The 26,233-nt window shown below is 31.9% G+C and overlaps 1 protein-coding gene across 17 annotated transcripts in view; it reads left to right on the top strand.

The window, feature by feature from the left end:
- The window catches only part of LOC108971628 (RNA binding protein fox-1 homolog 2), a 97,505-nt gene that overhangs the window by 1,974 nt on the left and 69,298 nt on the right, over nt 1–26,233 (top strand). The window contains exons 1-2 of one of the 17 annotated variants that reach the window (XM_018937818.1): nt 3,211–3,438; nt 5,191–5,494. The exons of 12 other annotated variants lie outside the window; for them this stretch is intronic. In XM_018937818.1, coding sequence (XP_018793363.1) covers nt 5,483–5,494 — 12 coding nt within the window. In that variant the 5' untranslated portion in view covers nt 3,211–3,438; nt 5,191–5,482. Of the gene's footprint in view, nt 1–3,210; nt 3,439–4,533; nt 4,567–5,190; nt 5,495–26,233 lie in introns of those variants that run through there. 4 more of the 17 variants (XM_018937821.1, XM_018937822.1, XM_018937823.1 and 1 more) reach the window with 4 other exon arrangements.

The raw sequence follows: 26,233 nt of genomic DNA on the forward strand, positions 1-26,233 counted from the left end.
CTTTTTTTTTATGTTTCTGATATTCAGAAGAGTCAAAATCAAATAACGGCACCGGGAGTTATTTTTTAAGATAGCTTTTTTCGGACGCCATTTTTAATATTATTAAATTTTTTTTTATTAAAAAGAAATATATTTTTGTACTTTTCATAAGTGTATAAATAAAATGTAAAAAGTTTAAATTGATTGCTCTTTTTTTAAACCTTAAAAATCGAGAAAACACCCTTAATTTGACGGTTGTAGACCACCGGGTCCCCGTAAAAAAAATTAAGCAAAGCGGATGAGTACTCCGAGCGCTCCGAACGTCGTGCGGTATTAATATTTTTTGGCCTTTTTCAAACTTTGAAAAAAATATTTGATATTCGGTCATTGTGATGCCATTTCCGGTAACTCCTTACAGAATCATGTAAATTGACAAAAAAAATATATATTTCAGTTAAAACCTTAAATTCGAACATGGACGAAGGAAAAAAAAGACTGAAAGTTGGATTTCTGGCAGACATTTTTGTAAAACAATAAAAAAAATTGGAAGTCGTAAACCCATGTCACTTAATAAGAACTAATTCGAGAACATATCGCTCTTAATTCTCAAATTAAAATTTTTAGAAAAATCTGTCAGAAAGTAAAAAAATGGTATTTAACGATTATTGTTAATGCATATGTTTATAGTTATATAAATACATGAACTTAAAATAACATATACTATAAAAACACTTAATGCTCACCTAATACACTTTTCCTCTGACCTTATTGAATATTCGCAACTTGTGATATTTAATTATTATTGAGCATGTCAGATATTGGACTGTTAAGTACAAATATGAATGTAAGCAATGCTGACGTTCATAAGTTAATTATGATAGATCCTTACGGGGCATCTCGACAGTCAAAAATTTATGTCATACTAACTGTCAAATCATTATTTGTTATCATAACATTATCATTTGCGCAAAGCCGTAGGGTAGGTACGTTACATACCTACATACATACTAATTAGTATTCTATATATTGCTTTCCATAAGCAATAGGGAGTGTCCACAGGCAATAGGCACCACAGTACAGTTAGTATAGCATAAATTGCATCCTGTCGAGATGCCCCGTTAAGTTGAGTGATAATCATAATTTGGCGGCTCTGGCAGCACAGCAGTATAAAAGGAAGCTTATTTCTTCAAGTAACTAATAGCGCTATAATTTCCAATAGTGGCAATATTTTTTTAACCGACAGGTGGCCATGTAACGTTGTTGCTATCATTAAGAGCTTTGTTTATGTTTTCTTTGTGGTTCCTTTTCCTTTATATTGGAACTTCATTGCTTTCCGTGTCTCCCTTCCGCTTTGCTTATTAATTTCTATAAAATTCCTTATTTGCAACTCAGCTGTAGGCTATAATGGACGAGCTTTTTTGAAAGATTAAATTGTTTGTTTAATTTTATTATTTTATATGTTATTGGAGCTTGTTTTTTTAGATTTGTGTGATATTTGAATGTTAGAGTTATATTGTGTTTAAAGTTATTGTAAATTTGCTTTAATTGTAAATATTTGAAAAAAATGGCTGATTTTGCCAGCGTACTGGGCGACCTTAGCTCGTTTTACCAACGCTTTCTTCTTAATCAGCAACTGAATGAGGAATGGGAGGAGTTAAATCAGGAAATTTGGGTGTGTATTTCATTATATTTTAAAAAACTTAGTTCGCTTCTCTCGAATTTTTATTAAAATTTCCGCAACGTGCACATATACATATTTACATATAGTAAGTATGGAAGGATTCAGGTATTTTTCTCATACATTACCTCGCCACGAATTTTAGGGTTATGCTGAAGTTTTAGCGGTAATTCGAGTTTGTCATTTGGGATTTATGTCATTGATGTTTTATTAACATATGTATGTGTGTACATGTATGTACATATGTTTGAGTTTAAATAATATTTTTATTTTATAGAATTTGGTACTATATTCACTCGGACTAGATGTTTTTAATACTATAACATCAGAAGAACATATAATCTAAAACATCTATGATTATATATGATATTATATATTATCGACAAATTGACATTTCCACTTATTAGCCAAGACGTTTATGCAAAGCTTAAACGTAACAATATTGAACCCAATTCATTAGATATACATACTTAACAATACGAAAATCGTATAAACGCTCGGGTCTCAGTTCATATTTCGCAGTTTATTTACAAAAAAATTCTGAAAGCAGGAATAATTCTTTAATTTAAGGTCGAACTTGAGAAAAATGGTCGAAACCGATTACTTATTACTTAAGTATACAATTAAGATTCAAGAGCCAAATTTTTGGATTTTATATCATCGAACTTGAGAAAAATGGTCGAAACCGATTACTTATTACTTAAGTATACAATTAAGATTCAAGAGCCATATTTTTGGATTTTATATCATATTTGGTCACTAATCCACAACAAGAATTATAATCAAATAGTTTACCATAGAGGCAGAGAAAGACCAAATTTGATTAAGGTTGAGTTTAGTATACAAATTTTTTTCACAAAATACGTAGCAGTATAAATTTAAAATTTTGTAAAGTAACTTTTTATAACCAGTACCAGTCCTCTAGCATCAATTTGTAAATATGAATGCTCGTATATGCGCAATAACCTGCTGCTAAAGAGAGCTCACTGAACTGTTATGGTTGAAATTTTATTTATTTTAAAGAAATTTAAAATACAAAAATTTTTAACTAGTGCAATTAAATACACTATATGCATTATTGTCGTTATTAAAATACTGGAACATATTTTAAATTAATTCTCAATAAACTTGGAAGCCCTGCTTTCATGCTTCTCAATCCAATTGGATTAATTACTGTTTGTTTCCATTGCTTGAAATGTTCTCTGGTGTATTCAGAGAATGTAAAAACATGTTTTCAGTTTCTCTGGTGTATTCTCATTTATTTGTGGTGTTCAATTGGCTTTGTTTGCTGCGGAAGCGAGAAAGCTGGTGCACACAATTCCTAAAACAAACCGAAAGTGAAATTAAAATAAAGTCAAAGCAGATTCAGAGAACATAAAGCCATATGAGAGAGAACGTGATAGGAAATGAAGAAAACGATGCCCGCAGTTTTAAAGAGAAGAGAGCAACAACGAATATTCGTAGAGTGACGGAAATGAATAAAGCGTACAGGGCGAACTGGGCAGCTGGTTCTCTGGTAGAAGTTAGTTGGTTAGTTGTATTTTTGTCGCAGTGCTGCAACATTTAAAATATATTATATATTACTGCTTCCTATCTATCGAATTGTTCGCATGTATGTTGCCGCGCCGTCACATATTCGCAGTCAGTGTATTTTTGAATGGTGCATATTTTATATCCTCTGCAATATAAGTGTTGGCTCTGGTCATAAGTGATGCAGTTCTTCTAGTGATCGTTAATTTTGGTTCGGTTTATTAAAATTGGAATATTTACCTGCGTAAAAAGTAATAAGCATTTTCCCAACAACAAATATAAAGTGTTTAATATTAAAATGATGAATATATCGGGAGGAAAGCAATTTAATTTATGATAAAATAAATAAATATTTAAATACATGAGACACTAATAAAAATTCTTAGGGAATGAAACCAAATCGAAGCTTTTCGTAGACGCAATTATTGCGTAAATCAAAATTGAATAGAAATAGTATACATATGTATGTACACCGAAAGATGTTTTAATAAGAGAAAAACGTGTTATATACTCAGACTTACATTTAAACAGCAATAAACCGGAAGAGAAAAGATATTACGTTACCACCACTAAGGTATTAGTCAGAAAAAGCCTAAAAATAAATACTGCATACTTTACATTAACCTTTTTAGAGTCCCAGATACGTCTGATAGTTGCTACATACATATGTATATTATTTTCTGTCAGTCTCGTTTACTTGTATGTATGGATACACATATGCGCATTTTTAATGCCTCAGTTCGCTACATTTTAGTGCTTTGCTAAATATGTATGCTTTGCTAATATATGTATATGTCATTTTGATACCATATTATACATACAAATGTATATCATAGGACTCCTTTTAGGCATACTTTTTCTGCTAGACGTCTGTTTTCATCCACCAAATATTTCACTTTCCTTGTAGCATCATTTATCTCGTCTCACTTCCTACAAATTCACGCACAGTGTTTTGCTTTGTTACGTACAATATTTATCGGTGTTCTATGATTTCTCAGATATTTTATCCTGCTTTTCTATATGCTTTCATCCCAAATGTTCGTATGTAGTATTACTTAGTGATGCTGCCACTGTTGCGTTTTGTCGATTCGATTTTTCCCACCAGCATAGCAAATGAATTGCTAGCCGGTCACATATTCAAAGCACCCCAAAAAGAGACAACAACCCTCAATGATGAGAGACTCTATGCATGTTTTGTATGCAATAAACTAAATTTAGCAAAAATATGTACGATGCACAGTACTGACAATTTGGTAGTCATTGCCGCAACGTTCAAGGCATCGATTGCTAGATAGATTTTCTCAAGACCGGATCGTCGTTTTGATTTTATACCAATTCAGAGATGCTAGAAAATAGTATATCTATATTGTAGAGAGAAGGTAAAAAAAGTTGGCAATTTTGTGTATCTTTTATATTCATATGAAAGTATTTTCATGCCTTCTATCAGAATAAAGTAAAGTTTGTCCATTGGCTAGTTAACATAATATAATATATTTTCTGCGCTGTTCTTAGTTCGTGATTTATTGATAGTTGTAAGAATCGAAAATTAAGCTGATTGGCTTATCAAAATACAGTTTTGTATGTTTATAAATAGACTCTAATCAGCCAAAAAATGCTTTCTCGCATCTTGACGGTTATTAAACAATGATTTGAATAGAAATAATCAGAAACTTTTTAGTCTTCATTGACACTAATATTATCAGTATAATATTCACATTTAATTATCAAATGTTAATACAAGTTTTTAAGAAGTGTACCTATGTACTTAGAGCAAAAGGATGTTCACTGACCGTTTCCTGAAAAAAATCTTAAGTTAGATATTAAAATGATTCTAAAAATTTTGTGCATATACCCGTTTTAGTAATTTTTAATTTTTTTTGTCCAATGCTCGTTAATTTTGTAAAGTAATGAATAATTGAATAAATTGTGCTTCAATTGCGAAAACTAGCATAAAAGCTGTAGTAATATGCTTAAGTGAAAAGTTTGTAATAATTCAATTGCAGATGTGCCAAAAGTACTCTTTTAATTAAATAAAGCTTGTAATAGTAAAACTAAATCACTCCAATACAACTTTTGAAACAAGAAATAAGTTAAAAATATAGTTTCTCGCAAACACATTCTTATTAATATTGCTGTTATTGTACTGGCAATTTCGTGGTGAAAAAATTGACGATTAATTCAACTATAAAGTGTTGAATTAAAAGCAGTTAAAAGGAATACGCTACACGCACCACTGCAACTATAAAAAACGTCAAACTGTGGGGTTCAGGAGCATTTTTTCTTCCTCCTCAAGGAATGTATTATCCGGTAAGTTCAAAATTATATTCGAAGGTACTCCTTTTTTGCGTAACTGTTAGAAAAATTAACTAATTAAAGAACCCTTTATACCTACTATTACTTCACTAATTACTTTCTCTACATTTATTTCAAATTAAATAGTGCAAAAATAACGTTAAATTATTATTTTATTTATTCGCCCCGTAATCGGGTTGTAAGCAAAAAAAAAAAATCTTTATATAATTTTAAGTACATATCACGTAATATACTCTACGGGGTCTTATTCAAGAAAAAACGCAGTATTCTCAGTATACTCGCAAAGTGTTATTGTGATTTTTACCCACTAGAGTATGCAGCATGAAAAGTTCCAATGTGAATGCAAGACCAATGATTAAAAAACCGTACATGTTACAAAGCGGCCAGATTGAAACTTGCGAAAGACCAAAAAAACTGGACAAGCGTGTAGCTCAAACTAGTTTTTAGTTTTGACGGAACGAAAATTATTCGTATTAATTCAGATACATATAGGAATTTGGACATTTTAGGACATGTGATGCGATCCCAAAAATAGGAATAAGCTAGTTCGCTTATGGTGTGAGGCTCTTTCTTTGGCGAAAAAGTGAAGAAATTGTGTCGAATCAAGGGAATAATAAATTCTAAGGACTATATTCGTTTATTCTTAGTTTAAAGATTTTTGGATGCGATTGGTGATTTGTTATACATGCAAGACAATCAATCCAAATATACCGCCCGAATTTCAAAATCTTGTTTGGAAAATAGCGGAATTCGGTTGAGGGAATAGCTTAGCGCAGTCACCCGATATTAGCTGCATGCAGAAACACCAAAAATGATAAATGAACTATGAACTAAAGTTGAACGAGTTTTGAATTTGGAGCACGATGTTCTAAATCCCAGTTTTTAATATACTAGGTCAAACGTTCACATACATACTTACGCTCATAATTAGGAATAGAGCTAAATTTACAATGTATCGAAATAAATGAATGAGGACAATCAAACACTTGCTTATTTATGGTATTTCAAAACTTATCAATTTTACTAACCCTCCGCGTGTAGGCTGCACTGCTGATATATAGAACTATTGAGTATATGCATAAATTTCTCCATTATAGTTAGCTTTTATTTAAAAAAAAACCCTGAACCTAACTAAATATTTTCATTCTCTTCGAGTTTTATATGATCTAGGGACTAACTGAGTAAACACAAATGTTTAAAATTTGCTTACATAACATATAATAATAATTTGGATATAAGCAAAATACAATTTTAAGTTGTTTTTTGGAGTTCAGTCACATTTTTAATAATTGTATATCACTTTTGTTTCTAAAACAAAAAAATTAAATTTGTCGTTGTTTGCGAATATTTATTATATTGGTTAAGTAAATTTTGTTATTAAATGCAATTACCCTACTATTTTCACTCTTAATTTATTTGATTGAGTACTACAAATCCTCAACATTCAACGTTGTTGACAACCGTATTCTCTTCTGCTGTCCTGTAATTACTTTTAGGTTTTTATATTCCAATTATTTACATGGCGCTTTCTATTCTTGCCGTTGATCACAGTTTGCGTTCTTCCCTATATTCGTTGTATACATAAGCAGAATCATGTGGCAGTATGCAACTTCCTTTGTCTACCAAATATGTGTAAATAAAACGTAATTCTCTTGATAAAACGAAAATTTATTTCAATTACGGTTCATTTAAAATGACGAGCCAATAGCAATGAGTAGCGGGGTGATCAGCATCGGGTGGCAAGTAATGTGAGGAACATAATGCTCGCGACAGACTGCAGCAGCACGACAGTGAACTGAAAATGGTGTTGTGAATCCTACTACATGAACGTTTGTGAGAGGGCAGCAACATAACAATGGCCGGCRTGTACACAAAACAACGCAGTTGTCMATTTTGCATRKACACAATTTCGTTGTGGCCATACTAATACCTTGCACTTCAATGAAATTTTAATATTTTGTTCAAAGTGAAATTTTTAAGCAAAAAATAAGTAAATAGGTAAATTTATTTGTTTTATATTATCAATTGTTATTACAAATGATGTAACAGAGCTATTTTATGCTTTTATTTGTGAAATAACGTCAAGTTTGTTAGAGCTGTGAATAATTTTACATTTTACATATTAGTGGTATCATCACCCTACCTCATCTCTCTATCTTCCATTCTACTGTCGTCCTACTGTCGTTGGCAAATATAGGATCAAATTGAAGTTAGCGAGAACGACAACTGTCGGCCTGCCGTCGTGTAGTCGTGCAGCTATGAAAATAGGTCCGTCCATATGAACGTGTGTATTTTAATATTTGACAGATGTCGTTTGCAGTCTGTCGCGAGCATTGTATTCCACACATAATGTGCGCAACACATGTGTACAAGGATCAGTAGGGAATGTTGGCGGTTGAAGAAAATGACGATATATAAATTGTGGGCAATGTAGAGACGAAAATATTAAGTAAGCGTTCATCTGCCCTAATTAGTATTTAAAGTAAATAAGGTATTAAATAAGGTACACTTTTAATAACAATTGAAAACCATATAGAGACTGCAAGTGGCTGCACTTAAGCCCATTGGCCCATTGTCCTCCCAAGTGAGACTCAACTAAATCCCATTTAACTACTTGCATATTTAATGAAAAACAAATTGTTTACAAATTGTTTTGGAAGTCATGGGAGATATTCCGTCTAAACCAGCTGAAGGCTGAGCTATCGCATATCAATGTATGTTGAATTTCCTAAAAATTTAAATAATGTTTAGGTTCTGATATAATATAGAACACAACCTGCCCACAGTAATAGTGTAGTATTGGAAAATATTCCAACATAAATACTATATACAGTCTGTTCGCTTCCTTCCCCACCGAAATGTTTTCTGAAAAACTTGGTTTATTCAGACAGTGATTTCATCTTAAGTATATACATATGTATATTCATAATGCATATGTTAAAACCATTATCAGCACTTTCATATTGCTTTATTTTTGTTGTTCAGTGCTAATGACAGCCATTCGTTGTAAATGTCGTCAGTTGCGCAAACTCTGGCGTAGAGGCTTTATAATTAGATACAAATCCGCTGCTTAAACATCTATCGGAATACTCCCTCCATCATGCTGTTTTTTTATATTGATTTTATGCCTAACGCATGCGCAAAACTTTCAATTATAAAGTTATGGCGAGGAATATAAATACGAATAAGAGTACCCATTTCTGCAACGTTTGCATGTATATAAAAGAATAGTTAGATGCTAAATGTTGTCAGATATTCACTCAATTATCGGATTTTACCGCGCAACTTATTTTCAATGAAAACAAGTGATGATATCACGTTTCATTAGTACAATGCCTGAGCAATAGTCTAAATCATTGACATATGTATGTAGTTATGCATACATGCATACATTTGTATGTATTTATTTCCAACAGAGTATGCGCATATGTTTTCCACATGTCGCATAGTTTGCTTGTCAGCAAATGCAACTGAGTATGCGCAAATGTTCCAAAAAATCCATAAAAAGATTGTTGATGACCATAAAGAGCAGTTGATAGAGGAACATGTTCGACGTTCTTTCATGAATCGATGGATTGAAAAAATGAAATGCTCCTGTCAGAAATCACTGAAAACGATGGCAAAATTGTAGGAATAAAACCAATAATTGTTTTTGCTTTTACCATGTTCTAATGATATAGCCCGCACTTCTGTCGAGGAAAATGAAAATATGAAATGTAAGGCAAAAACCATTTTTACAACATGAAAGTATTAGCTTAATCACATTTCATGGTTTCTTGACGATATAAAGTCTTTCTCTGGGAAAAAACATTACGCTGCCGAATTGTTTTTTAACTCAACTTTCTATTACGCGTAGCTGTGGAACATAATTTATGTAGATATTGAACGTTGATTTTATATGTCGCACGAACGTTCCAAACGCCTAATTTTATGTTTCGCCTTCATGGAACATCGTGAGAACTCTTCAGCAATACATCAGCGAGTTATCGAATTATACCAACCAACTTTCATACGCGACTAGCTTCAGTTAACTTCAGAACACCTTTTTTTTTATAGAGATATTAACGCCGTCATTGGCTCTTTCTCAGTGAGTGGGCTGCTCAGAGTTCAAATACCACTCATGTAAAAGAGCTCGAGCAGACTCGATATACTTAAAATATTATTTAAATTATTTTTTATATTCCATTCATACCTCTTCTGGTTGTCTAGTGTTATTTCATTTGCCAGTTGATTACCGAGCTACAAATCACAACAATAACTTGAACATCTACGAATACATCGACTAAGTCCCATAAACTCATACAGAATTTTAATAGTAAATAATTTTTTAGTTAATTTGCATTAGATTTTATTTCCTTTAAATAAATAAAACCCGATTGGAATTGTTTTTAGTTTTGTTCATTGTTTTCGTTTTTTGGAGAATGGACGTACATATATACATACGCGAGGAACAACGTAACGTGAAGCATTCTTTAGTTGCTTATACTTCTATGTGTTCAAGCTTTAAGTTTCTTTAGTCAAAATTTAATAATAACAGTTACAGGTTTACATACATCTGTGTTCATGAAAACTGTAGTGCTGGTATATTTTAACTATAGAAACAAAATCAAGTCAAAAGCATGAACTACAAATTCAATAACCTTACAATTTGTTCTAGCTACTTCTTTGTAAGTATATACACAGTTTTATATGTACATATGTATGTATTTGTATTTTTATCAACAAGATATGTATATGAAACAAAATGCAACTTGCAAGAATCAAAGCTAGGGAAATACTTTAAGATGTAAAACTTCAATCAGCGGATCGGAATGCAAGCATCTTTTTATATATATACGATGTATACTATATATAACTCATACACCAACAAACACATAAAGTTTGTTAGAAAAACGAAAATCATTGTTCGTAGCATATGGGAGTTGGAGTAGTGTCGACCAGATTTTATCTATTTTTCCCAAATGTTCGAAAATCCTGATATTAGTTAGAGTTTTCTCTTAAATTCACCTGTTTTAGGCTGTGGACTCCCATAAAGCCCTCCTATAACATCTCGAAGGTAAAGTTTAATGTCTGTGTAGTATTTAGTTATTATTTTTTTATTGTGCTTTTAGTAGTTTTAAACATAACCGTTGTATGGGGAGTGAGCAGGGTTATCTTATTTTCTAATTAATAATAATTAATAATAAAGCCTTTACAACCAAATATTAGTCAATCGAAAGCATTAGAATTTTAAATTTGAATGTTAACTGATTTTTTGTTTGTTTTTCGTTCAACCAATTAGGCTCTGCTATTTTCGTGAACAGAATCATTTTTATAGATTTGTTCATCTAGGGGTTATGCGTATCATCTAAAACTAAGCAAGATATAGGGTTATATGTACATATATTTATATATAAATAATCAAGATGACGAGAAAAATTTAAATCTGGGTGACTGTCTGTCTATCCGTCCGTCCGTCCGTACAAGCCGTAAGTTGAGTAAAAAATTAAATTTGTTGAGTGAAAATATTATAAAAACTTCAATCGTATCTTTGTGCATAAAACAAATTAAATTTGAGCGAAAGCTTGACTTATCCCCCATTTAACTATTCTCAGGGTTTTCGAACATCTGGCTGACTTTACTCCATGTGATTGGTGATTGTATATGAGGTACCTTACTGAAAACCAGCGCACATTTTTTTAGTATGTGGCATGATAATAGATAAAAATGAGGTTGATATTAAACCAACTCGTATATGGGATATAATGATTTCCGTTTTTCTCACAAACCGTAAGCCGAATATGTTGGTCAGTGTGTGATATATAAAATTTCTTAGATTCCGACCTTCTGGTTGAAGTTTTGCAAGTTGCAAGTGCATAAAATGTTCGGTTGCATAAGAACTTAGCCTTTCTTACCTTTTTTAATTATTTATGTACCATGTAAATAATTTGTTGATGGATTTAGTTATTTAAATGTATCTTTTGGTACACCAATGATTTGCTAAGTTTTTCTTTACGGTTGTTTCGCTGAATTAAAAATGAATTTTGGCGCTAACCGAGTGAGGTGATATATGTAGCTGCATTGTTCGCCTCGCTGTATAAGATGCGTTCTTTACTTATTAACACTGGCCGAAACATTTTTTTCATTAATAAATAATTTGAAATAAGGGTGCAAAACTCTCGATCCAATTCGCGTATTTCTCTTGCTCGGCAACCGGCTGACATGGATCATCAACCAACTAATTCATCTGAATAGCATTATTATCTCTGACTGGCGTGTCCGCCGATTGGCGTAGGAACTGAATGATCGCAAGAATCGCATCCTGTTCTATATTAAAGAAATGGTTTTGTGCAACTCAGATTTTTGGCTACATTGTCTTATTTCCTTTTCTATTCGATTGGGCGTCAAGATTTTCCACCCACATATCCATATGCGTAAACATACAAAAACGTTTATGTGCAGATATACATACAAACATTTATGTATATCACAATGTCATAATGTTACCACAATCTTCCGTCATCTAAATAAGAGCACGAAAAATATTTTTTTTTTGTTTTGGACAAATTATTGGAAATAAATATTGTGTATCAATTTAGCTTCCTTTATATTTATAATAGGTCTACCTAGCTGGCGTATAAATATATATCAAATCGCTAAGCCCATATTGTACATATTTATGTATATTACTTTTACTAGATATATGAAGGTTTCAAACATATAAATGTGTATATATTCATAAGGATTGAGGCGTTGTACATATGTATATGTACTTATCACCTGTATAGAGAGTGTGGTTATAAGTCACAAATTAGAGATAAGATACGCTCAGATAAGACCACTAGTCAGCCAACCATAAGTCAACGTCGTACGTTCAATGTTTCCCCAAACAATAATAAAGTATAATAATTTGACCAATTATAGGGCACCGATAAGGCAATGATAGCTGTGTAGTCTGACGTCTTTATTCTTATAAATTTATTAATAATTCTATTTTCGTAATATATATTACTTATAATATTTCGCCTAAGGAACGAAGATTTTCATATAGCAAATGGTCTTTCCCGATCTTTAACTAAATAATATGCCAGAGGTAATGCCAAACATTTCCTATATGTATTCTTTTAATAAGTTTATTAAGCATTTAAGACAGAAAATACTTTTGTGAATGTAATATATACATATATTAAATACTTTATGAAATGTATTTTGAATACAATTTTAAAGGAAATGGTACAATGATTTTTCTAAATTTTACTAAAAGTAGTTTAGGAGCCCATCGCGAACAAAAAACGATTATATATAAAGATAATTGTTTAGATTCCGGTGCTCTAGTTGACGTTTTACATTTCAAGGTATTTCCCTGACTTTGATTCGTTCAAGTTGCAAGAGTATGAAACTTTCGTTTGCACCCGAACTTAACGCATTCTCACTAGGTTCATATAAAGTTTAACAACGGCGGAGGGTATTTCTCCGCTTTCAATTTTAGCAAATTGCGATAGTATAAAGTATTGGGTTACACTCGAACTTAGCCCTCTCTTACTTGTTTCTACTTAAGACTTTACAGACCCAGGATCGTAGATGTAAATGCGGTAATGGTTAGGCATATTCTAAATCCTTTGTAGCTCTCCACAGGTGATATGACACATTTTTTAACTAATTAATAATGATTAGCTATCCGATCTGAAATTAGAAATAGCAAGATATAATTATATTGTGTCTGTTACGTTATAAAACTTCATGGTGTCTAGCTAGTAGGCTCATTTCTAGCAAATCATTCTGCGACTTCCAACGAAGTAAACAAAAATTCAGACATACATACCTTCTTAATTCATGCAAATGACAATTCATGCAATAAATACAGCTGGAATGTCTGTGTGTACGAAAATATTACATAAGTGCGAAAAGAGCTATTTGCCATGGCAGGAAATAAATCGAATTCGATTAGCAATACAATTTGCATGAGTGGCTTTTATTTATTTCTAATAATGTGCAACAATTAAAGTCTTTGAATTATTTAATACACGTGACGTGAGAATTTTTGATTGAAAATAAGGTTTTTTTTTAGATTTTAAGTCGAAATAGGGAACTATTTATTAGAAAATACACCATGTGTGGGACATAAGAAGATAACTATACATCTAATCTCGAGAAAGAAAAACATTTTTGTACAAAATAAAAATAGATAACCAAAAATTTGATTACAAGAAATTTTCACATAAGTTTTGACGTTATATAAAAAAAATCGATGTACAAAAGTTATAGATTTCTTCAGTTTCCAGTTTCAACGTTTTTCTGTAAGACTCGTAGTTTTGTCGTAAATTGAGATATACCGATGGCTTTTATCCTATGATTTGTTTTTGATTTCAAAAATGACTTGCCGTGGTCAAACTGGAAAACATGTTGGTTATTTATTGATTATTAGAATTTTTGATTATCAGAGCTGAAGAGCATTAGAAATAGTAAAATCAATGTGAATCCGACATGGTAAACTTATTAAAGCAGTTTATTCGTGCCAATTAGTAGCTCACCAAACACTACCTACCGCTCCTGCAATAGACCGCCTTATGCAGCTCGTAAAGCTATTGGACGAGAATAAAATAAATAAACACTCTACGTCTAAATTTAATCGTTGCAATAAAACAAGCCACAGATGATTTATCAGCGGTTCCCTGGCATATTTAAGGATGACCTTGGTAGTTTGAAAGGCGTGAGTACACGCCATGACCATGTAGCAACCTCTTTTACGCTTGAATTTTAGCATAAAACTAAATAAAATCACAGAGAGTCGAAGAAATCACGAGGCGTTTGTATACATTCAAACGAAGTACAATGACGAGAATAAAACGGGGGAACTGCGATGAAAATGAGCTCAGGTGTTGCACTTGAGTGGTGTTGCCAAAAGTTAGCTCCGAATTCGTACATCCTATTAGCTAATCAATAGAGGGTGGGCATGTGTCTATGAACCCAATGTGGTTTTACGAGGGTATTTCTAACACTGTCTGTTACTTTTTTGCACTTTTTTTTAAATAATCGAAGAAGGAATAGATGTTCACACATTGGCATGCCAATGGTTACACACAGTTACACAGATTTTCTGATGACCTTAGTGTGGCAATTCAGCACGCAACTTTCTCTTTAGGCGACGTCGTAAACAATTTTATTGTGATACGCTAATAACAGCTTTTAGTCATAAAGCGAAGATGATGCCTTGGGAAAAATATGGATCGATAATAATTCCAATGTGGAACAACCTGTTGCCAGTATATGTATCAATTTCATTCGGTTTTTAGTATTTTCCTTTCGCTTTGGGTAATTTGGCGATGGTATCAGGCTGCACGTGCATAATAGGCAATAAATTAGCTTAGTCATCAGTGTGAATAACAGATATCAAAAATTGTTGTTGTATAAAAAGAGGAAAATGGTGAAGCTAGGTGGATCAGCACCATCAGAAATATAAGCGAAGAAGTAAATTGGAAGTCTGAAACCGTTTAAAGTCGACAAGGGGAATGGCATTGCCTACATCATAATAACTGATGTCGTGGAGGGTTAGGCGGTAGTCTTATGTTTGTTTGAAAAAAAACAAAAAAACATTTACAAACACGCAAGAGAACAATTTCAAAACGATACTTCGTATAAAGCCTGCTACTTATATGAAAAATAGATATCACATTGTTTGTACTTTAGTGCAAATGTACGAACACGTTGCTAAATTTTGTCGAGAAATCAGTATGCTAGTTTCAAATAGGAGCAATAGAAATAATAAGTCGATTAATTGCAAATCGTAATGAAACAAAGACCAGTGCGCTCGTACAACATGTTGCTCAAAAGTAAAGGTGTTCTAGTATTCTATATTCTAGCCACGCGAACAATTCTCTATCCATTTAAATCACTGCCCTATACAGACATAAAATAGGGACTACTAGATTATTTAAACTTTACATTTAAAATTACTATATCAATGCTGCAAAAATATAATGTAAGAGGGGAAATAGATGAATGTGTGCATCGCTTTAATTTATAATTATTCTTTCCGTCTGTGTTTATATGCTAGTAGTGTATTTTGAAATATATGCATCAACCATACTTTTACGAAAATGATTTAAAAAAACTTTTATTAAAGTATTGTGTATTAAGCTTGTAATGCGAAAACCCCTAGTTTTTGAATTTCAAAAATGTTTGAGAAGTCATTTGCATAGAGTTTCCACTTAAAGAAGTTGTACACCTCTTTGGAAGATATGCATTAATTCGCATATTCAATTTGCAAATGGAACTTACTGCAAATGCTGATTCTGTGGTAATAATCACATTTTTTTACCCTGAACTGGGCCCTTGCCACGAAGTTTGTAACACACAGAAGGAAGCGTCAGATACCCTATAAAGTATATATTTAAATTATCAGTATGTTGAGCTGAGTCGATTTAGCCATGCCCGTCTGTCTGTCGTCTGTTTGTATATTTAGGAACTACTTCCTCAGTTTTTAAGATATCGTTTTGAAGTTTTGCAAACGTTATTTTCTCTTCAAGAAGCTGCTCATTTGTCAGAACTGCCGATATCGGAATCAAGTTCTTGTATGGAAAACTTTCACATTTGACAATGTATCTTCACAAAAGTTGGCACAAGTTATTTTCTAAGATAATAAAGTAATATAGAAGAAATTGTTCAGATCGGCTTACTATAGCATATAGCTGCTATACAAACTGAACGATCGGAATCTAGTGCTGATATGGTAAAGTTTTGCATTTGACAAGATATATTCAATAATGTAATATCGGGAGAAATTTTTCAGATCGGATTACTATAGCATATAGCTTCCATATACAAACAAGTTCCATTTTATTTATTAGATAACCTTAATGTTTCTAGCAAACAACCTGGCTAAAAAGTACTAGTAAAATGTTTTCCTTTGGAAGAAAACCACATTTCAACATATCGATATTTTATAACAAAAGAAAAAGCAGTGATAGTGTAGTCCCATTACTTTCTACATTGGCAGCTTCTCTGTTTTATTTCCAAGCTTTCTGCTAATTTTTTTACATTATTTGCTTTCAAAGCAATTAAAAATCGATTAATGTGCTCCAGTACCGTTTACGCAACCTATAAGTCGATTACCTCTTCGAAATAAAGAATAAATTTCGTTTAGAATTCACTGGCTGAAAGAAGATCTTGCCGAATTATTAAGTACTGTAGTATGAGGAGTAGTAGTTCAGATGGGTGGTATACATATATAAAGATATTTTTGAAAGGTATTAATTCCATGGCGATCGTAGCTATTATTAAAGTATTGTATGCGTTTTCATTTAAGTTACAAATATATTTTCGGAATTCATTATTATTCAGATCCAGTATTCATCAAATGAATCCACTGTAATTATTCCAGAGCTGGTCGAATATAATCTAGTTATTTTCCGTAAAAAATTTAGTTTACTATCAATTTATTATTATATTCAGTTGTGCCCGTTATAGGGCCCCTACACACGTGTTCGTTCGATCTGTGTTAATTCGTTTCGCCTATACACGACACACAAATCCATTTTGCGTTCGTTCTTCACACAATGAACATGTGCCACAGGCAAGCGGAACATTTCTTGGAATTTATTTCTAATGTAGCACTTTTATCTATTTCTTTGTATTTCATTAATAAGTTATTCCAACTTTTATTTTTCCCAATATTTTTATATTTACCACTTTTCGTTTGCCAAATTGCTAATTAATTTTTTGTATGATCAATAAATTCTGAAACGAAATCTTTATTAATGGGGTAGCCTGTTTTAGAAGCTTCAAACAATCGATTTTTTTTTGCTTAAATCTCTTTAAAAATTGTCTAAGAATATGTCCCCAAAGTTATAGATGGGAATTCGAAATATTATCGAAGCTAGAAGGGAAATAGTGACCGAGCGTCTAGCAGAAAAGCGAAAACTTTGACGCGCGGTTTTTCGGTTTTTCATTTTTACGATTTTTCGTAATTGGCGACTAAACGTCGTATGGAATATTGGCCAAAGTTTGTTATCTTTGACATTAAAGTATCTTCTATTTAAAATATAATAAATAAACTAAGAAAAGTAAAGTTTGAACACATTTTTAAACAACATTAAGTAAAATTTCTATTAAACAAAAACCACTTTTTTCAATTTTTTTTTTTTAATTTTACACTTTTTTTTGGAATTTTCTTAGTTAAACTAGAAGGTAAGTTATTAGAAAATATGAATCTCCTAGAACTTTTTGTTTCTGATAGAAATTCCGACTTGCATCCTGCCTGCCGTCCGAAAAATTCACATGCGAGATGCATCGGGCAATTGCTTCCCAAAGACGAATATCAAAAATTTCGTGTCCAAAAAATTTGTGAAAGATGTTGAAATATATAATTATAAAGCCTAGAAATTTCACTTCAATTATTTCTTTCCCTCCCAAAAAAATCCTCAAAAAAATAGATTTTTTGAAGCTCCCGCCTTAACACTTGCCATTGTTCGTCCGCGATCTTCACTGTCAGCGACACGAGTCAAATGACATTTTATGCGCACACAATACCATACACGACACACATGTGCGCTCATCGATCGTAAAAAATCAAATATTTTCGCGAACCCCGATCGGTACGCGCACAAGCCCATGAGTAAACCGCATGCGCACACATACCGATCGAACGCACTTGTGTGTCGTCTATGGGCACTTTTACGTGCAACAAATAAGTTTTGTGATATGATTATTAGCTATTACAATTTTTGCTGACTATGCTTGGCGTTGCATAATATGATAAGTGCACTGCGTATGGGAAAAGCAATAGGCTGAGAAATAACAGTCGATAGGTAAATTGATTGAAGAATAATACAATAATATCCGACAGTTCTTCTACATACATGTACATATTTATGTACCTTTAAAAATGTATGTGTGTCGGTGTAGTTCATATTATACTCCAGCAATGCATTAAGCGATTGTTATTGTTGTTGTCAACAGAAGCTATTAACTTAATTGTGAAAGCCAGTTGGAAAAACAAACTGTGTAACCCAATAATTGGCCGCAAGGATAGCCGCTGCATTTTTATTAAATTGATAAGATACGAGTATGTATCTTACAATGATGTTAGTATGTGGCAGCAGTACCAGTTTCTATAAGTAATGTTATTTGAAAAGACATTTACCCGATAATCCGTCCATAAAAGTCAAAGGGCAAATGTACGAACATGTTCGCCTGTGGAAGGTCTGTTTTAATTTTATAGTTCTTCCATGCGTTTAATCTTTTAATTGCCCTTACTAAGTTTTTTTCGGGTGAGCATTTTCATATTTTGTTTATTTTTTATAAATAGTTTACAAACTATTCTAATTCTGCCCTGCCTCCAAAATATTCTTCCAATAAAACAAGCAAAATCTTTAACTTCAGTTGCACCGAAGCTAGAACATCCTTCAGATAAAAAATGGCTATACTTTTTTTTGTATAATATTTCTTTTTATTTAGTTTATTTCTTATTATTAAATGTCAATAACTAAATTTGCTAACAAAATGTATGTATTTATATCTGAATATCGGCTTTTTCTTTTGTCTAGTTGCGTTCCAAAGATTGATTTCTGGATCTCCTGATTTGGCAGCAACTAGACTTCTATGGACTTGTTATGCAGTTTCCAGAGAACCTCTTTCAGCTTTTTTGTAGCAAAGTTTGGCATATAGATTTTCGCTGACTTAGTTTTGATCGTTCAGTTTGCATTAAAACTAGGTTTAAAATAATGCAATAAAAAAATAATTGAAATAAATCGAATTTAATTATTTTTATTATTGTTTATATCCTTAAGCCTGAAAATGTACATTAAAAATAATTTTTAAATTTTTAATACCAAATACCGGATTGAAAATAAGAATCCCAAGCTTATAGTATAACTACAAATTAAAAAAAAATATATTTTTTAGAATTGAATATTATTTTTTGGAAATAAAATCGAAACAAAAACATCAGTTAAACCTTAAGGCATCGACTATTCGAAAGCTTATCTCAATTTTTTGTCTGTTACCAATGTGGTATAGTATGTATAGTTTTTAGTAGCTTCATGGATATTTTTGTGACTTTTGAAATAAATGTGTAAAATGCATATGGCGTATGGGCACAACAAACCGAAAATTTGAATACTAATTTTTTGGCTACTTCCACTTTTACCTCCGCTTGAATATATGGTAGTCAACAGCAACTTGTCTGCCATACAATTGCGGAAGCGACCCCAAGTGGCACAAGAAAGTTCACTTAAGTGACGCTGCTTTGCACGTTGCTCGACAACAATAGGTACATATTGTGCTGTTAACTGTCCTTTGTAATATATAAAAGTATTGTGCCTGCAGGGGTGATCAGAGACCGCATATTGTCGAGATTGTAACAGAAAGTATACTGAAAATTATATTATATATGACAAATCGTTTATCGACTGTAACAGGTAAAGCACGGTTCACAAAATCGATACGCATTTTTGTTTACATATTTCAATAAGTAAAAGACGTTTTGTTAAAAGTAATAAACAAACGCATGCATATTTATTCACCTTTTAGATAGTATCAAATGTAAATTTACATTTCGCTATTTCGAATAAATTTGCGAGCTCTTTTATCATTCCTATAAGTCGCTGAACAATACTTCGCGTTACTTTAGCAGGAGATTTATTCCACATTTTTAATTTATATTTTGCATTTGACTAATATTGCTAAATTGGCTGGATGGGTTTATATCCTTTGAAACGAAATCGATGAGTTTATTCTTGTACCACTGAATTAGAATTTTCGAATAATGACATATGGCAAAATTTGGTCAAAACTTTACTGATGTTCGATGTTGCTTAATGAATGTCAATAAACGTCTTTGCAAGCATTCCTTCATGAATAAATCGGACGTCATTGTAAACGATGTGACAAAAGCTTAGACCACATCTACAACACATCAATAAATCGAATCCCGAAATATCCTGTGAAATCGGCAATGCTGAATCTTGAAAACTTTATGATTGGCAGCGTTCTAAAGAGCGACCGCTCGTAGGTATAAATCGGACAATTGAAACTTTAAACGCGTTTTTCTCGAAACGACTTTTTTCAAAATGGCTGACAACTCAACCAGAAATTGGCCGATCCACTTCAAATTGCAAGTGCGTATTCTTGAATATATTTACTATACAGTGACCTACGATCTTTTTGATTGGTGAGAAATTGGCAATTTGGCATTAAAAAACAACATTTTTTTTACCTAAAACCTCATTTTTTTCAGAACTGCATTATTTTATTAAGTTGTGATATTTTTCAAAAACCTTCGGACATTGTATAGGAAATACCTTCAACTTTAACAACCTTTTTGAGTTTTGTGAATTTTTTTTTGTTTTTGGCACCTCCGAAGATAGCACAAAAATCCCCACATTTTTTTTATCCTGATTATCTTTAACTGTGGGCTCAGAAAATAGAATTTGCTTTCGTGAAACAACATAATCTATTGGCAATCATATTGATCCCAATTTTGATGCTTTTTTGTCTAATAAAGTTATGCAGCCTTAATTTTTTGTGCCAGGATATCCTCTAAGCCCTCGGGGTATGGTTTTGACAATTTGCATCTTGCCCCTCCATTAAACTTATCCGCCGTAGCAAGTCTGTTATCTCAGATGACTTTCGAGGATCCTGATCCCTTTTTACGCTCCAAAATAGCAATATTCTCTTTTTTTTATTAAGATATGAACAATAGTTAAATGGCTACAACTAATTCTAGTTGCTATTTGTCAATATGCGATCTGTTTTGTCACGCATTAATTTTTTCTGATCCTTTAACATTTCAATTACTCAACGAAAACACGCTTATAACTGACCTGTGTTCAACCAAATTTCATAAAACATAATTAGTTACTCAGTGCTTACTAAATCTAGTAGATTTTTTATTTAAATTTATAATTATATAGCTGGGTGATTGACCGTAAGTGTACTTGTAAATTTACATAATTTTTTTTATCCTCTTAGGTGCTATAACCCGCCTCACAATTCTACTCTGGATCCGCGCTTGAGTAGAACTTATTTATAAACTGAAATAATACGATTATTTGTAAATCGTCAATTTACACGAAGTTAAAACACTACTTCGACCATATTTTGTATTAAATTTTTCAAACTGCGACCTTAAGACATGTTGTTCTATCGTATAACACTCCTTTTTTTTACTAAGCCTAAACTGTCAATTGAATAATTTGTTTTTGCTTTTATTTAGGGTTGTTAACACTTTACTACATAAATGGTGCCAAATTAAAATCTTGCGTTAATTTTGGTACACCCTTATAATAATCAAAAGATCATTTATAATTTATACTGTTTTAATACAAAGCCCTCAAATACGAACGCATTTCAACAGCACAGTGCCTTCCAGTGATTGACTGCCGCAAATCGACGCATGCGTGGCCTTCGTTGAATTTTTATGCTTCTTGGCATCATCTTCTTTGTTACTTTAAAAAACAAGCTATTATTCATGTTTTACTCATCCGGTCAGTGGAGGTTCCCATTTATATAAGAGAAACTGACAAAAACTTGATTCTAATATCTTACGAATTGCAAAATGACGCCCTCTGAGTTCAACTGCTATTCGTTAAAAAATTAAAAACAAAAAAAATTTTTTATGCAAAAGCATAGAGCGCAACGTTATAATTCATCTAAAGGTTGATTGTAACTGATAGATACGAACATAGAATATATATTCGAGTATTTTTATCCTGCACAAAATACACAAATACATAGCGTCTTCAAAACTAAAAATTATAAGTAAGTAATTATAAGAGAAGTACAGTAATGACATCACGCTAAGTATGTAACATAATATTTTATATTGCTTTAGAAGTTATGAAATTAAAAAAGTTTCGGTAAATTTTAACATTTTCCAACATCCAAAACACATCGTCTCCCAGCTGCTTTACTCATCCTATTCGCTTATATTTTGTGTGACAAATATCTACACAATTTTTCTTTTCTTAATTTTTAAATAAAAATTGTAACAACAACCACTAGGTCCCACACGGTGCCAATTAATTACTGTGTTTAATTGAACATAACTAAATGTTTCACTAATTCAGCTTAATGTTTATTTCTACTTTATACCCTAAACTGGGTATACTCAGTCTGTAACGCCCAGAAGGTCGGAGACCCTATAAGTATACATATATGAGTATATAAATGATCAGCGTGACGAGCTGAGCCAATTTAACCATGCCCTTCTGTCTATATACATATATATATAAAACAAGCACTCACTGAATTTTTGAAGTATTGATCTAAAATTTTACTCGCGTCCTCTTCTCCCCAAGAAGCTTATTTGTCTGAACAGTCGATATCGGACCACAATTGGAAATAACTGCCATACAAACTGATCGATCAAAAACAGATCCTTATAAAGTAACTCTAATACAAGCTGAAGTTTGTTTTATTATAACACAACGTCGCTAGAAAAAACTAACAATACGCTTTCGTTGGATACAGTAGTTACAATAAGAAATGTACCTTCCGCACAGTCGAAGTTAACGTTTTGTCTCGTTGTTATGCAACAGCCATATTTCAATGTTTTTTTTTTATCTAGGTTTGAATGAAATTAATTAGAAAGGTTTAGTCACAGAATTAATTGTGCTGATGGACCTATATTTTATTATCTAGTTGACGAAGGTTTTTGTCTGCGACATTTTATAATGCTTTCAAAGCTCAACACTTTTCTAATGAATATACAGTCCCGTAAGAAGAAAAACTATGACCACATAGATAGTTTCGTTCCACACATGAGTAGAATTTAGGAAATTTATTGTGGTAATGTAACCCCCTGGATTCCCATCCTACGTGCCTTCTCTGTCTGGAGCAACAGTGTGAAGCCAAAACACATCAACAATGTTCCATACTGACACTTAACTTTAATAATAATACACATGTAAGTCGCCACTTCTGTATACATATATGTAGTATTTTATTGTAATATTGTACTATATTTGGCTGCTACCACCGGAATTCAAGACAGGCACCGACAGTGGTGGCTGAGGGATTTTAAAACTGAACTTGGTTCCCATTTGTTTCTATAAGACGATTTTTAGCACGCATTGCTTATTTACCGTCTACGGTTGTTGTTATTTTTATGCAACAATCACCAAAAACATATTACAGTTAATGCAGTCTGGACACGCAAAGGCTTCACCGGGCATGCATAAGACAAGGGTAGTTGGAGAAGCTGAAGCTGTGGCTCGGTTGAAACGTTTTGTACTACAAATATGAAAAAGCCAATGATTGTTAATTTATGCGCTCTATAACATGCAATGATCAAAAAAGCCACTAAGATTTAAAAACAGAAGAACTTTTGATGCTAAGCTTCTTTTAACAGGCAAAATATTGAAAAATAATTGTTGGCTTTTGATCCACTGAAGTTTGAAAGTAAGGTGCATGCGTATGAAATAGCTTTGGAATGGATTATAATTTAAGTATTGCTGATGACTCGGAGTGAACTGTTCAAAGGTAATTTGGAAATTATATAAATATTTTTCGTCGTCAGAAATATCTGATCTAAAATAGATTTTTATTAATTTCAAAGTTATGTTGAACAACGTTATAGTTATTTAAAAAAAAATCTGACTTGATTTAACTGAAATGTTAATAAAATTCTAAAATTAAAATTATAATTGTATTTGGAATTGATGCAAGTAAATGAATGATTAAAATTAATACATTTTATTGGAATGTAGAACATTTTAGCATTTTAGCACTTTACGTTAATTACTTCTTTATAAGCTCATTTTAGAATTGACATATTTTATTCATTACAATTGACACTTAGTAAGGATAAGGAGTTTTACTAAGATTTTTATTGGGTACATAATAGTTAAATAAATTGTTGGAATGACACGTAAAAAAAGGTACTGTACGATATTCACGATTGCGAGCGCACTTTTGATCTAAAACAAAAATTTCAAAAATATTAATCAACAAGAAAGTGGCTACCGCGCTATGGAGATTTTTTTTTTTTTTTGAAATGTGACAAAATGGCGAATAAAATGGGAAGATTTCAGAAAAATATAAAAGCTTCCATAGCGCGATAGCGAATGACGTTTAAAATGTTCTCTCCAAATTGGAACTAGATATCTTCAAATCTCTTATTTTGAGAGAGTAAACCAGTTTGAAAAACAATATGTTTAGGAAAACGCGTTTAAAGATGGGAGCTGTTCTATTCCCCATTCTATTCCCTTTCTACAAGAAATGCTGTAGCGAAAATAATAATTTAAATTTTCAAAATTTGAGAGAATGTTTATTACAATGGATACTATCCGATAATGCAACAAAAAAAATTGATTTTTCGAAAATTTCACACTGATCACACGATCCCTTAAGTGTGACATAAATTATATGCTCAAATTGTGATTAATAGTACATTATAAATATACAATTTGCATTCAAATGCTTACTTCTAATTTCAATTTTGAAAACTTCTATAGAAATGAGCTATAATTCCATTGAAGTAGAGGGTAATGCGAAACAGTACTAAATGAGGGTACCTCTAATGTGGTTAGATGAAGATGGAAAGAAAATTGTTAGGTATTAAATTTAATAATTATGTTTCTTATAAAAGTAAAATCAATATACTATGTACATATATATAACCATAAGACTTTTTTGTATCAGCACATTTTTCACATAATCTCAAAATATATGTGAAAAAGAAAATTAAAAACAAATCCTTCAAATTAGAAGTAAAATTTTGTTTCTTTAAAATGTTAGGGAAGGTTACCTTTATAATCGAAAAAGTCCTAATTTTCAATCAAAAATTTTTACCTTAAAATAGAAGATTTTTGAAGTCAGTAGGCTTTATGTTTTCTGAAATCTCTACTTTATGATGTTATAAATACATTATTATGGTAAATTTTCTCAAAAAATGCAAAAAAGGAACCCACTTTCCCACATGCCTTTTCATTTCGATATTATTTCCATACGTGTAATCAAGATTTATAGAAGCAAGATTTCCCCGTTTAATCAAAAACTACGTTACCGGTTGTACGAGGAAACGTTGGGGAGTTGTTTTCTTAATTTGTTAATATATTTTATTTTACATCTCCTAAACGACTAAAGCCAAATAAACCAAATTTGTTCAAAATAACTTTTTTATTAACCCTTCCCTTAGCTCTTCCTTACTTGCTAAACGTAGATTGAACTGTTTCACAAAAAATAAAAAAATGGCCTTGTTTTACACCAATTAACTCAACTCCCCTCTTAAAACGAGTTGTGATTGCGGTATTTCCAGCTGTAGTTTCATGTATTGTACATTTCTGTGTGTAAATATACATATGTACAGTTATGCACTTACATATATGTATGTGCATATAAGTCAGATGTGTCATTGACTTCCACATTAGCCACAGAAGAACTTGTGGAAAAAATAGCTTCTTCACAACCAACAATCTTATCAATTAAAACATTTTTTTTATAATTTTAAACTCTTGTAACATGGTGCTACAGAGTAGAATAGTTTTGTTAAAAAATATTTGCAAAACACACATGATAAAACCATCGGTACCCATTGCAATATTAAAGTAATGAATTATATCCCCCGAGCGAGAATGTTTTCAAATGAAGCTACATACGTTGCGAACAGATACAAGTGTTTCTTTAAATATTATTGAAAAAAGATTCAAATAGAACACAATCAAAATAAACTAATAACTTAATTTGTTTACGTTTATGTAAACAATTTACAGGCTATTTTAGAGTTAGTTTTTTTTTTTTTTTTTTTTTTTTTAA

This window comes from Bactrocera latifrons, unplaced genomic scaffold, assembly GCF_001853355.1.
Source record: "Bactrocera latifrons isolate USDA-ARS-PBARC rearing strain unplaced genomic scaffold, ASM185335v1 scaffold_35, whole genome shotgun sequence".
Classification (NCBI taxonomy): domain Eukaryota; kingdom Metazoa; phylum Arthropoda; class Insecta; order Diptera; family Tephritidae; genus Bactrocera; species Bactrocera latifrons.